This window comes from Scyliorhinus torazame, chromosome 20 (assembly GCF_047496885.1).
Source record: "Scyliorhinus torazame isolate Kashiwa2021f chromosome 20, sScyTor2.1, whole genome shotgun sequence".
NCBI lineage: Eukaryota > Metazoa > Chordata > Chondrichthyes > Carcharhiniformes > Scyliorhinidae > Scyliorhinus > Scyliorhinus torazame.
This window is the reverse complement of record NC_092726.1, coordinates 18,695,213-18,707,846: the sequence shown is the minus strand read 5'-3', so window position 1 is coordinate 18,707,846 and position 12,634 is coordinate 18,695,213. Positions and strand designations below refer to the sequence as shown.

At 48.5% G+C, this 12,634-nt stretch overlaps 1 protein-coding gene across 1 annotated transcript in view; it reads left to right on the top strand.

The window, feature by feature from the left end:
* Positions 1–4,120: 4,120 nt before the first annotated feature.
* LOC140396931 (substance-P receptor-like) overlaps positions 4,121–12,634 on the top strand; it is a 124,168-nt gene continuing 115,654 nt past the window's right edge. Inside the window, exon 1 of the mRNA XM_072485866.1 lies at positions 4,121–5,253. Coding sequence (XP_072341967.1) covers positions 4,871–5,253 — 383 coding nt within the window. The 5' untranslated portion in view covers positions 4,121–4,870. The remainder of the gene's footprint in view (positions 5,254–12,634) is intronic.

Below are 12,634 nucleotides of genomic sequence, written 5' to 3'. Positions count from 1 at the left end.
CCCCCCAGCCTGGAGGCCTGGATTAATGATATGGCAGGGATTATCAAGTTGGAAAGGATAAAGTTTGCCTTGAGAGGGTCTGCGCAGGGGTTCTACAGGTGGTGGCAACCGTTCCTAGACCATCTCACGGAGCGTTAGATGAAGGTCGGACAGCAGCAACAGCAACCCAGGGGGGGAGGGGGGGGTGGGGGGACATCGTTCGTGGGGGGAGGAGGGGAGGGAGGGGGGAGGGAAGGGGGGTTTCTCTGGGGGGGCATTTGAGCAAGAAAACACATGAATGATCCAGAAACTGACATGTACGGGAAGAATCCAATGTACAAAGTTCTGTATCGTATTGACTTGCCATGTTCATGTCTTGCCACGAGAGTTCTTTTTCTTTTCTTTGTTACGGGGGGAGGGGGGGTTTGTTTGTAAGGTGGAAAATATTGTCATTGAAAAATTCTTAATAAAAACATATTTAAAAAAAAATAAAAATGATTACTGTTCCACTGTTGTGTCAATGCAAAGTGTTCCCACACTGCATTCTCCTGGATTGTGCTCGGCTTCTTAAGTCTTGATCCAGCTGTACCAAGCTAGTCAAGTGGAAAATATTCCAATAGACTCATTTCCTGTGCCTTGTCGAGGATGGAGAGGCCTTGGGCAGTCAGGGCCTGAGCCACGCCCCTCAGATTACTCAGCAACAATTATATGCATTTATATAGCACCTATGATGACACAAACCTTAACTTGACACTTCACAGGAGTGTTCACAGGGGGTGAGGATTCAGCTCGCCGTCTTCTCCCTTCCCTTCCTGTTATGGGTTATCTTCTCCTGCGGGGACAAGGAGAGGACATTTTTTTGAGCTGCCGCTTCGTGGATCGATGGGTCTAGAGCAGGTGATATGTGTGGCCATCACATCTAGACATTAAGGGGTTGTGATGGTGAGTGCCAATGGGTTCTGAGGAACAAGCTTAGAGGTTGGGTATTGGGCGGGGGTGCGAGGTGTCAGCCAGTGGATTGTGAGAGGAGAGGGGGGGGGGGGCGGTTGGAGGACGGTAGGCAGGACTGATGCCAGGAGGAGTGAGGTGGTAATTTACCATTGCAGCTCTCAGGAGGCCATTCATAGACATTGACGGCCATCCTCCTGGTCATGCTGCCTGCGCTAACTGTAGCTGCCACTGCCTGCCAGGCGGCATCAGTAACCGTGCAGCTGGTTCTCCTACACGCTCAGGGTACACCTGCCTCACCTCCAAGGTGTCCAGAATCCTAGCCAGGTGGCATCTCCAGCTGGAGGAGCTGGTCTCTGCTGCCATCCTCCTGGCTTGACTGGCAATGAGTATTGAGAGATTATTTAAATGATGCTCCCCCATGTTAGTTGCGGGCAGCTGAGATGCGAGTCGGGCGAATCAGATGCCTGGGGACTAAGGCATGGCGGGTTTCACGTGGGAACTCGTTGTTTGCACTCAGTGTTGATGAATACTGATTTAATAGCACCATTACAGCCGACGCAAATCACCCCACCAATCCTGCCCAAAGTGACATTTTTTGGGTGAATTGCGCCCGACATCTTCACAAAGTGGATTTTCCTTTTAAAATGTGGCAAGACATTGCATTTCTGGATACTTCGATGCTGAGTTTCTTTTTGAACAAAGTCAGAATTTCACCTCGGAGCTGCCAACAAACATGCCTTTTCCAAAAAATCGCCTGAATAGCATGGTTCCTGAGAGGGGGGTGGACAGATGTTTGCTGGTTTTGAACTGCCATCACTTTAACACATGTTGGGGAGAAAACAGGCAAAGGGCAGTTTTGGAAATCATTCCAAACTTCCCTGGACACGGGAAAGGTTCCAGTCGATTGTAAAAATGCTAACATAACGCTCTTACTCAAGAAGGGAAGGCAGGCAGAATGTAGGAGATTACAGAGCAATTAGTTTCACATCTGTTGTTGGGAAATTGTTCGAATCAGTTATCAAGAAGTAATACCAGGACATTTGGAAAGTCAAAATGCTTTCCATCAGAGTCAGCATGGTTTTATGAAGGACAAATCATGTTTGGCTAATTTACTACAGTTCTTCAAATAAGTTTATCATTTGTTTTATAAAACCTATCCTTCAGTTCCATTCAAAGCAGAGACTTACTTGATTAACCTGTTTATTTGTGTACGAATGCTTGTTTTTTTTAAAAAAGGGATAGGTAGATCTCCTTTCAGAGTGCAATTGTGTGTGCAGCAGCTCTTGAACCTTCTTGTTTTTTTAAGAATAAATCAATTGTTCTGAGTTAATTGAGAAGTCTGGCCAAAGTCTATTTTATTCTGGGTCTAACATAGAGATAGGGACACACACACAGAGGCCTAACAGTAGCAAAGTTAATAATTGCCCATTTTGGTGAGTGAATTAAACTTTTAGACTAATGTTATGACCTGCTGATAGTGGGGCTGGATAAACTGTGCACTCCTCCCATCCCAGTTTCAAAGAACATCTTTTCGGAGGAGACCAAGGCTGGGAGGTTTAAGGAGAGGATTCTGGGGTTTCAGGCCTTGGCAACGGACGGCACAGCCACTAATGGTGAACAATCAGATAAGTCTCTGCAGAGATAGGCATTGGTGGATAGGCTTTATAAAATCAAGGATAAGGTTGGCAGGGTTTTGATGTTGTCGATCTCGAACTCCCTCATGTGAAGTCCCTGATCCCCTGTAGATGTCTGGAGGATCAAAATCAAAGATGTTCAAGCAGTGAATTTGAGGAATGCAGGTATCTCAGGGGGTTATGGGATGGAGGATACAGATCCATGGAGGGTTCAGGCCATTGGGGGGAAGAGAAAAACAAGGATGAGAATTTTGAAGGGAGACCGTTGTTTGACAGGCAGTCAAAACAGGGATGATGGTGCGCTGGACTTGATGCAAGTTAGGATGTAGAAAGTGGAGTTTGGGATTCACTCAAATTGATGCCGGGTGGTAGATAGAGAATGCTGGATAAAGGCATGGATAGAGGTTTCAGCCGCCGATAAGCTAAGGCAGGGGCTGAGTCAGTGATGCTACACAGATGGAAGGAGGTGATCTTGTAAGAGCAGATGTGTGGTCAGTACCTTATCTTTGGGTCAAATAGGACACCAAGGTTGCAAACAGCCTGGTTCAGCATCACAGAGGCCAGAGAAAGGGATGGAGTCAATGGCCAAGGAGGCAATGGGGAAAATGTCTTCTCTTGCAGTGCTGCACGACAGATAAGGTGTGTGCCGACTCAGAATCCATGGAGGGGTTGATGTGGTGAGGTAGAGCTACAACTACACAGAGGTTGGTGAAAGGTACACTTGAAACACATGTTGGAAGGATCTTAACTTACACTTAACTCACTGTTAGAAATCTGAGATAATCTGGTGTTAGATACAGAACCGTTCTGATGTGCTGGCACATAGCAATTGAGTGATAACGACACAACATGAACCTTTAATGGAAGTGCCCAGGTAAAGGTGAGGGCAAAATTGGAAGGCTTGATTCTAAAAGGGTGATAAATCAATATTGAAGCTACCCATTTGAAGAATGTGTGGGCACTGTCATGATATGCAAACATGCAGATAATGAACACAGAGAATCGGACACGACCAATGAGCAGTCAGGACACTCGGGTGGTATCTCACTATAAAAGGGATGAGGCCTCTTTCCACAGACCAACATCTGCAGAGTGAGACGGGGTGTATCCTCAGCACCCCAGTGGCTTAGAGCAGGGCTGGTTCAGTTAGACTGAGTTACTACATTTAGATTAGCAGAGAGTCAAACTCATTGAGAACTGGACGAATAGTTCAATTAAACACATTGAACTCACTTCAAAGTCTGGAGCAGCTTTTACTCAAAACTGCAACAAGTGGCAGCTTGTGTTATTCCAAATTACATAACACAACAGGCACGTTTTTTTCAAATCGGGGTTGACACAACAACCAATTAGTTTCGGGTTTGACTTTGAAAAAGTTCTCTCATTTCCAGCGATCCTGGAAGGACTCGGGAAAGGAACAAATCATTTTCATTCCACTGAAGTGAAACGCTTCACGTTGTGTGCTAAATTAAATGAAGGCACATTGTCACAATTCTAAATCTACATTCTCAATGAGTTGGCCGTCACAATGGTGAGTTATTACTTTGTTGTATACACAAATCGTGCTGCAAGCAGCATTGTTCGAGGTTATTTCGGACCAGACTGGAGAGACAGTCGATGGAATAAAACATGTTTCAGCAAAGACGAGAATGAAGAGCAAACGGAAGGTGAGATAGGAACTGTTTGCAATGAGAATTGTCATGAAGTCGCTCGGAATTCCCAACAGTTACCTGTACAGCCCTGAACACGGTCACATATTCACCCAACACGTGATGCAGAGTGACAGCAATTCACATTAAAAACAGCCACTTGTCATTTTTAAACCCGAGATTATATTTGAACAGAGTGTATCCTTGAGTAAATTAGTCGTGTTTCCAGAGACGATCAGAGCACGGCAGCATTGAAAGATATTCACTTGTTCTGCTTCCTGGATATGTTGGGACGAGCAGGTATTGTGAGGGGTGGTCTGCCTCCTGTCCTCCCCTCCCCGCAGCCCTGACGCCGCCTGTGATAAATAAACCAGCCTCCTGCTGTTTTCCTGTGTCTGTGTGTCAGGCTGGAGGAGCCAACACGTGTGTGTGTGTGCTGGCATGCCGCTACAACACTAACACTCAACACAAGTCAGAGGAAGAAATGAATGGGCACATTTCAATCAGCCACAGGAGAACCGTGATCAAGAGCGTTTATCAGCAAAACCTCTGGCTGCCTCTCTCCCTGTGACATGCTTTCCTCTTGCGGAGCTGTGTGATACCCCCCACGGCCGATTGCAGACAGCCGGGGAGAGGAAGAGTCCTGTGCTGTCAGTAATGGAGCTGGATGTGGCTCTCAGTGAGAATGGCACAGGGAACAGCACAGAGGTGGCGGACACGAAGTTCCTCCAGCCCAAGTGGCAGATTGCCCTGTGGGCGCTCGCCTACTCCATCATCGTGGCGGTGGCTGTGTGCGGCAACCTGGTGGTCATGTGGATTATCCTAGCCCACAAGAGGATGAGGACAGTGACCAACTACTTCTTGGTCAACCTGGCTTTCGCCGAGGTCTCAATGGCTGCCTTCAACACGGTCATCAACTTCGTCTATGCCATCCACAACGAGTGGTATTTCGGCCTGGCTTATTGCCGCTTCCACAACTTTTTCCCCATCACTGCCATGTTCGCCAGCATTTACTCAATGACTGCTATCGCCCTGGACAGGTGAGCTTCTGAACATCATCCCTCCAGCCTGACATCATAACAGCACCATCGAATCCGACAATGCTTTACATATCTCTCTCCGTCCCTGAGCTTGCTCTCATTTTACCCCCTACAACAATCAACCTCTTTCTGTGTCTCTCCCTGTCTCTGTGTCCCTCTGTAGCTCCCTGTCTCTCCGTAATACCCTGTCTCTGTGTCTCTCTGTGTCTGTGTCCCACTGTAACTCCCTGTCTCTCGGTAATACCCTGACTCTGTAACTGTCTGTAATTCCGTCTCTCCGTAATACCCTGTCGCTGTGTCTCTCTAACTCCCTGTCTCTGTGTCTCTCTGTAACTCCGTCTCTGTGTCTCTCTGTAACTCCCTGTCTCTGTGTCTCTCTAACTCCCAGTCTCTGTGTCTCTCTGTAACTCCGTCTCTGTGTCTCTGTAACTCCCTGTCTCTGTGTCTCTCTGTAACTCCCTGTCTCTGTGTCTCTGTAACTCCCAGTCTCTGTGTCTCTGTAACTCCCTGTCTCTGTGTGTCTCTGTAACTCCCTGTCTGTGTGTCTCTCTAACTCCCTGTCTCTGTGTCTCTCTGTAACTCCGTCTCTGTGTCTCTCTGTAACTCCCTGTCTCTGTGTCTCTCTGTAACTCCCTGTCTCTGTGTCTCTGTAACTCCCAGTCTCTGTGTCTCTCTGTAACTCCCTGTCTCTGTAACTCCCAGTCTCTGTGTCTCTCTGTAACTCCCTGTCTCTGTGTGTCTCTGTAACTCCCTGTCTGTGTGTCTCTCTGTAACTCCCTATCTCTGTGTCTCTCTGTAACTTCCTGTCTCTGTGTCTCTCTGTAACTCCCTATCTCTGTGTCTCTCTGTAACTTCCTGTCTCTCAGTGTCTCTCTGTAACTCCCTGTCTCTGTGTCTCTCTGTAACTCCGTGTCTCTGTGCCTCTCTGTAACTCCCTGTCTCTGTGCCTCTCTGTAACTCCCTGTCTCTGTGTCTCTCTGTAACTCCCAGTCTCTGTGTCTCTCTAACTCCCTGTCTCTGTGTGTCTCTCTGTAACTCCCTGTCTCTGTGTCTCTCTAACTCCCTGTCTCTGTGTCTCTCTGTAACTCCCTGTGTCTGTGTCTCTCTGTAACTCCGTCTCTGTGTCTCTCTGTAACTCCCTGTCTCTGTGTCTCTGTAACTCCCAGTCTCTGTGTCTCTCTGTAACTCCCTGTCTCTGTGTGTCTCTGTAATTCCCTGTCTCTGTGTGTCTCTGTAACTCCCTGTCTGTGTCTCTCTGTAACTCCCTGTGTCTGTGTCTCTCTGTAACTCCCTGTCTCTGTGTCTCTCTGTAACTCCCTGTCTCTGTCTGTCTCTGTAACTCCCTGTCTGTGTCTCTCTGTAACTCCCTGTCTCTGTGTCTCTCTAACTCCCTGTCTCTGTGCCTCTCTGTAACTCCCTGTCTCTGTGTCTCTCTGTAACTCCGTCTCTGTGTCTCTGTAACTCCCTGTCTCTGTGTCTCTCTGTAACTCCCTGTCTCTGTGTCTCTGTAACTCCCAGTCTCTGTGTCTCTCTGTAACTCCCTGTCTCTGTGTGTCTCTGTAACTCCCTGTCTGTGTGTCTCTCTAACTCCCTGTCTCTGTGTCTCTCTGTAACTCCCTGTGTCTGTGTCTCTCTGTAACTCCCTGTCTCTGTGTCTCTCTGTAACTCCCTGTCTCTGTGCCTCTCTGTAACTCCCTGTCTCTGTAACTCCCAGTCTCTGTGTCTCTCTGTAACTCCCTGTCTCTGTGTGTCTCTGTAACTCCCTGTCTCTGTGTCTCTGTAACTCCCTGTCTGTGTGTCTCTCTGTAACTCCCTGTCTCTGTGTCTCTCTGTAACTCCCTGTCTCTGTGTCTCTCTGTAACTCCCTGTCTGTGTGTCTCTCTGTAACTCCCTGTCTCTCTGTAACTCCCTGTCTCTGTGTCTCTCTGTAACACCCTGTCTCTGTGTCTCTATAACTCCCTGTCTCTGTGTCGCTCTGTAACTCCCGGTGTCTGTGTCTCTCTGTAACTCCCTATCTGTGTGTCTCTCTGTAACTCCCTGTCTCTGCGTCTCTCTGTAACTCCCTGTCTCTCTGTAACTCCCTGTGTCTGTGTCTCTCTGTAACTCCCTGCCTCTGTGTCTCTCTGTAACTCCCTGTCTCTGTCTCTGTAACTCCCTGTCTCTGTGTCTCTCTGTAATTCCCTGTCTCTGTGTCTCTCTGTAATTCCCTGTCTCTGTGTCTCTCTGTAACTCCCTGTGTCTCTGTCTCTCTGTAACTCCCTGTCTCTGTGTCTCTCTGTAACTCCCTGTCTCTGTCTCTGTAACTCCCTGTCTCTGTGTCTCTCTGTAACTCCCTGTGTCTGTGTCTCTCTGTAACTCCCTGTCTCTGTGTCTCTCTGTAACTCCCTGTCTCTGTCTCTGTAACTCCCTGTCTCTGTGTCTCTCTGTAATTCCCTGTCTCTGTGTCTCTGTAACTCCCTGTCTCTGTGTCTCTCTGTAACTCCCTGTCTCTGTGTCTCTCTGTAACTCCCTGTGTCTGTGTCTCTCTGTAACTCCCTGTCTCTGTCTCTGTAACTCCCTGTCTCTGTGTCTCTCTGTAACTCCCTGTCTCTGTGTCTCTCTGTAATTCCCTGTCTCTGTGTCTCTGTAACTCCCTGTCTCTGTGTCTCTCTGTAACTCCCTGTCTCTGTGTCTCTCTGTAACTCCCTATGTCTGTGTTTCTCTGTAACTCCCTGTCTCTGTGTCTCTCTGTAACTCCCTGTCTCTGTGTCTCTCTGTAACTCCCTATGTCTGTGTCTCTCTGTAACTCCCTGTGTCTGTGTCTCTCTGTAACTCCCTGTGTCTGTGTCTCTCTGTAACTCCCTGTCTCTGTGTCTCTCTGTAACTCCCTATGTCTGTGTCTCTCTGTAACTCCCTGTCTCTGTGTCTCTCTGTAACTCGCTGTCTCTGTGTTTCTCTGTAACTCCCTGTCTCTGTGTGTCTCTGTAACTCGCTGTCTGTGTCTCTCTGTAACTCCCTGTCTCTGTGTCTCTCTGTAACTCCCTGTCTCTGTGTCTCTCTGTAATTCCCTGTCTGTGTCTCTCTGTAACTCCCTGTCTCTGTGTCTCTCTGTAACTCCCTGTCTCTGTGTCTCTCTGTAACTCCCTATGTCTGTGTCTCTCTGTAACTCCCTGTCTCTGTGTCTCTCTGTAACTCCCTGTCTCTGTGTCTCTCTGTAACTCCCTGTCTCTGTGTCTCTCTGTAACTCCCTATGTCTGTGTTTCTCTGTAACTCCCTGTCTCTGTGTCTCTCTGTAACTCCCTGTCTCTGTGTCTCTCTGTAACTCCCTATGTCTGTGTCTCTCTGTAACTCCCTGTGTCTGTGTCTCTCTGTAACTCCCTGTGTCTGTGTCTCTCTGTAACTCCCTGTCTCTGTGTCTCTCTGTAACTCCCTATGTCTGTGTCTCTCTGTAACTCCCTGTCTCTGTGTCTCTCTGTAACTCGCTGTCTCTGTGTTTCTCTGTAACTCCCTGTCTCTGTGTGTCTCTGTAACTCGCTGTCTGTGTCTCTCTGTAACTCCCTGTCTCTGTGTCTCTCTGTAACTCCCTGTCTCTGTGTCTCTCTGTAATTCCCTGTCTGTGTCTCTCTGTAACTCCCTGTGTCTGTGTCTCTCTGTAACTCCGTCTCTCTGTGCCTCTCTGTAACTCCCCGTCTCTGTGTCTCTCTGTAACTCCTTGTGTCAGTGTCTCTCTGTATCTGTCTGTCACTCCCTGTCTGTGTCTCTCTGTAACTCCCTGTCTCTGTGTCTCTCTGTAACTCCGTGTCTCTGTGCCTCTCTGTAACTCCCTGTCTCTGTGTCTCTCTGTAACTCCCTGTCTCTGTGTCTCTCTGTAACTCCCTGTCTCTGTGCCTCTCTGTAACTCCCTGTCTCTGTGTTTCTCTGTAACTCCCTGTCTCTGTGTCTCTCTGTAACTCCCTGTCTCTGTGTCTCTCTGTAACTCCCTGTCTCTGTGCCTCTCTGTAACTCCCTGTCTCTGTGTTTCTCTGTAACTCCCTGTCTCTGTGTCTCTCTGTAACTCCCTGTCTCTGTGTCTCTCTGTAACTCCCTGTCTCTGTGTCTCTCTGTAACTCCCTGTGTCTGTGTCTCTCTGTAACTCCCTGTCTCTGTGTCTCTCTGTAACTCCCTGTCTCTGTGTCTCTCTGTAATTCCCTGTCTGTGTCTCTCTGTAACTCCCTGTCTCTGTGTCTCTGTAACTCCCTGTCTGTGTGTCTCTCTGTAACTCCCTGTCTCTGTGTCTCTCTGTAACTCCCTGTCTCTGTGTCTCTCTGTAACTCCCTGTCTGTGTGTCTCTCTGTAACTCCCTGTCTCTCTGTAACTCCCTGTCTCTGTGTCTCTCTGTAACACCCTGTCTCTGTGTCTCTATAACTCCCTGTCTCTGTGTCGCTCTGTAACTCCCGGTGTCTGTGTCTCTCTGTAACTCCCTGTCTCTGTGTGTCTCTGTAACTCCCTGTCTCTGTGTCTCTGTAACTCCCTGTCTGTGTGTCTCTCTGTAACTCCCTGTCTCTGTGTCTCTCTGTAACTCCCTGTCTGTGTGTCTCTCTGTAACTCCCTGTCTCTCTGTAACTCCCTGTCTCTGTGTCTCTCTGTAACACCCTGTCTCTGTGTCTCTATAACTCCCTGTCTCTGTGTCGCTCTGTAACTCCCGGTGTCTGTGTCTCTCTGTAACTCCCTGTCTGTGTGTCTCTCTGTAACTCCCTGTCTCTGTGTCTCTCTGTAACTCCCTATCTGTGTGTCTCTCTGTAACTCCCTGTCTCTGCGTCTCTCTGTAACTCCCTGTCTCTCTGTAACTCCCTGTGTCTGTGTCTCTCTGTAACTCCCTGCCTCTGTGTCTCTCTGTAACTCCCTGTCTCTGTCTCTGTAACTCCCTGTCTCTGTGTCTCTCTGTAATTCCCTGTCTCTGTGTCTCTCTGTAACTCCCTGTGTCTGTGTCTCTCTGTAACTCCCTGTCTCTGTGTCTCTCTGTAACTCCCTGTGTCTGTGTCTCTCTGTAACTCCCTGTCTCTGTCTCTGTAACTCCCTGTCTCTGTGTCTCTCTGTAACTCCCTGTGTCTGTGTCTCTCTGTAACTCCCTGTCTCTGTGTCTCTCTGTAACTCCCTGTCTCTGTGTCTCTCTGTAATTCCCTATGTCTGTGTGTCTCTCTGTAACTCCCTGTCTCTGTGTCTCTGTAACTCCCTGTCTCTGTGTGTCTCTCTGTAACTCCCTGTCTCTGTGTCTCTCTGTAACTCGCTGTCTCTGTGTCTCTCTGTAATTCCCTGTCTCTGTGTCTCTCTGTAATTCCCTGTCTCTGTGTCTCTGTAACTCCCTGTCTCTGTGTCTCTCTGTAACTCCCTGTCTCTGTGTCTCTCTGTAACTCCCTATGTCTGTGTCTCTCTGTAACTCCCTGTCTCTGTGTCTCTCTGTAACTCGCTGTCTCTGTGTTTCTCTGTAACTCCCTGTCTCTGTGTCTCTCTGTAACTCCCTGTCTCTGTGTCTCTCTGTAACTCCCTATGTCTGTGTCTCTCTGTAACTCCCTGTGTCTGTGTCTCTCTGTAACTCCCTGTCTCTGTGTCTCTCTGTAACTCCCTGTCTCTGTGTCTCTCTGTAACTCCCTATGTCTGTGTCTCTCTGTAACTCCCTGTCTCTGTGTCTCTCTGTAACTCCCTGTCTCTGTGTCTCTCTGTAACTCCCTGTCTCTGTGTCTCTCTGTAACTCCCTATGTCTGTGTCTCTCTGTAACTCCCTGTCTCTGTGTCTCTCTGTAATTCCCTGTCTCTGTGTTTCTCTGTAACTCCCTGTCTCTGTGTGTCTCTGTAACTCGCTGTCTGTGTCTCTCTGTAACTCCCTGTCTCTGTGTCTCTCTGTAACTCCCTGTCTCTGTGTCTCTCTGTAATTCCCTGTCTCTGTGTTTCTCTGTAACTCCCTGTCTCTGTGTGTCTCTGTAACTCGCTGTCTGTGTCTCTCTGTAACTCCCTGTCTCTGTGTCTCTCTGTAACTCCCTGTCTCTGTGTCTCTCTGTAATTCCCTGTCTGTGTCTCTCTGTAACTCCCTGTGTCTGTGTCTCTCTGTAACTCCTTGTGTCAGTGTCTCTCTGTAACTCCGTCTCTCTGTGCCTCTCTGTAACTCCCCGTCTCTGTGTCTCTCTGTAACTCCTTGTGTCAGTGTCTCTCTGTATCTGTCTGTCACTCCCTGTCTGTGTCTCTCTGTAACTCCCTGTCTCTGTGTCTCTCTGTAACTCCGTGTCTCTGTGCCTCTCTGTAACTCCCTGTCTCTGTGTCTCTCTGTAACTCCCTGTCTCTGTGTCTCTCTGTAACTCCCTGTCTCTGTGCCTCTCTGTAATTCCCTGTCTCTGTGTTTCTCTGTAACTCCCTGTCTCTGTGTCTCTCTGTAACTCCCTGTCTCTGTGTCTCTCTGTAATTCCCTGTCTGTGTCTCTCTGTAACTCCCTGTGTCTGTGTCTCTCTGTAACTCCCTGTCTCTGTCTCTGTAACTCCCTGTCTCTGTGTCTCTCTGTAACTCCCTGTGTCTGTGTCTCTCTGTAACTCCCTGTCTCTGTGCCTCTCTGTAACTCCCTGTCTCTGTGTCGCTCTGTAACTCCCTGTGTCTGTGTCTCTCTGTAACTCCCTGTCTCTGTGCCTCTCTGTAACTCCCTGTCTCTGTGTTTCTCTGTAACTCCCTGTCTCTGTGTCTCTCTGTAACTCCCTGTCTCTGTGTCTCTCTGTAATTCCCTGTCTGTGTCTCTCTGTAACTCCCTGTCTCTGTGTCTCTCTGTAACTCCCTGTCTCTGTGTCTCTCTGTAATTCCCTGTCTGTGTCTCTCTGTAACTCCCTGTGTCTGTGTGTCTCTGTAACTCCCTGTCTCTCTGTCTCTGTAACTCCCTGTCTCTGTGTCTCTCTGTAACTCCCTGTGTCTGTGTCTCTCTGTAACTCCCTGTCTCTGTGTCTCTCTGTAATTCCCTGTCTCTGTGTCTCTGTAACTCCCTGTCTCTGTGTGTCTCAGTAACTCCCTGTCTCCGTGTCTCTCAGTAACTCCCTGTCTCTGTGTGTCTCTCTGTAACTCCCAGTCTCTGTGTCTCTCTGTAACTCCCTGTCTCTGTGTCTCTCTGTAACTCCCTGTCTCTGTGTCTCTCTGTAACTCGCTGTCTCTGTGTCTCTCTGTAACTCGCTGTCTCTGTGTTTCTCTGTAACTCCCTGTCTCTGTGTCTCTCTGTAACTCCCTGTCTCTGTGTCTCTCTGTAACTCCCTGTCTCTGTGTCTCTCTGTAATTCCCTGTCTGTGTCTCTCTGTAACTCCCTGTGTCTGTGTCTCTCTGTAACTCCGTCTCTCTGTGTCTCTCTGTAACTCCCTGTCTCTGTGTCTCTCTGTAACTCCCTGTCTCTCTGTAACTCC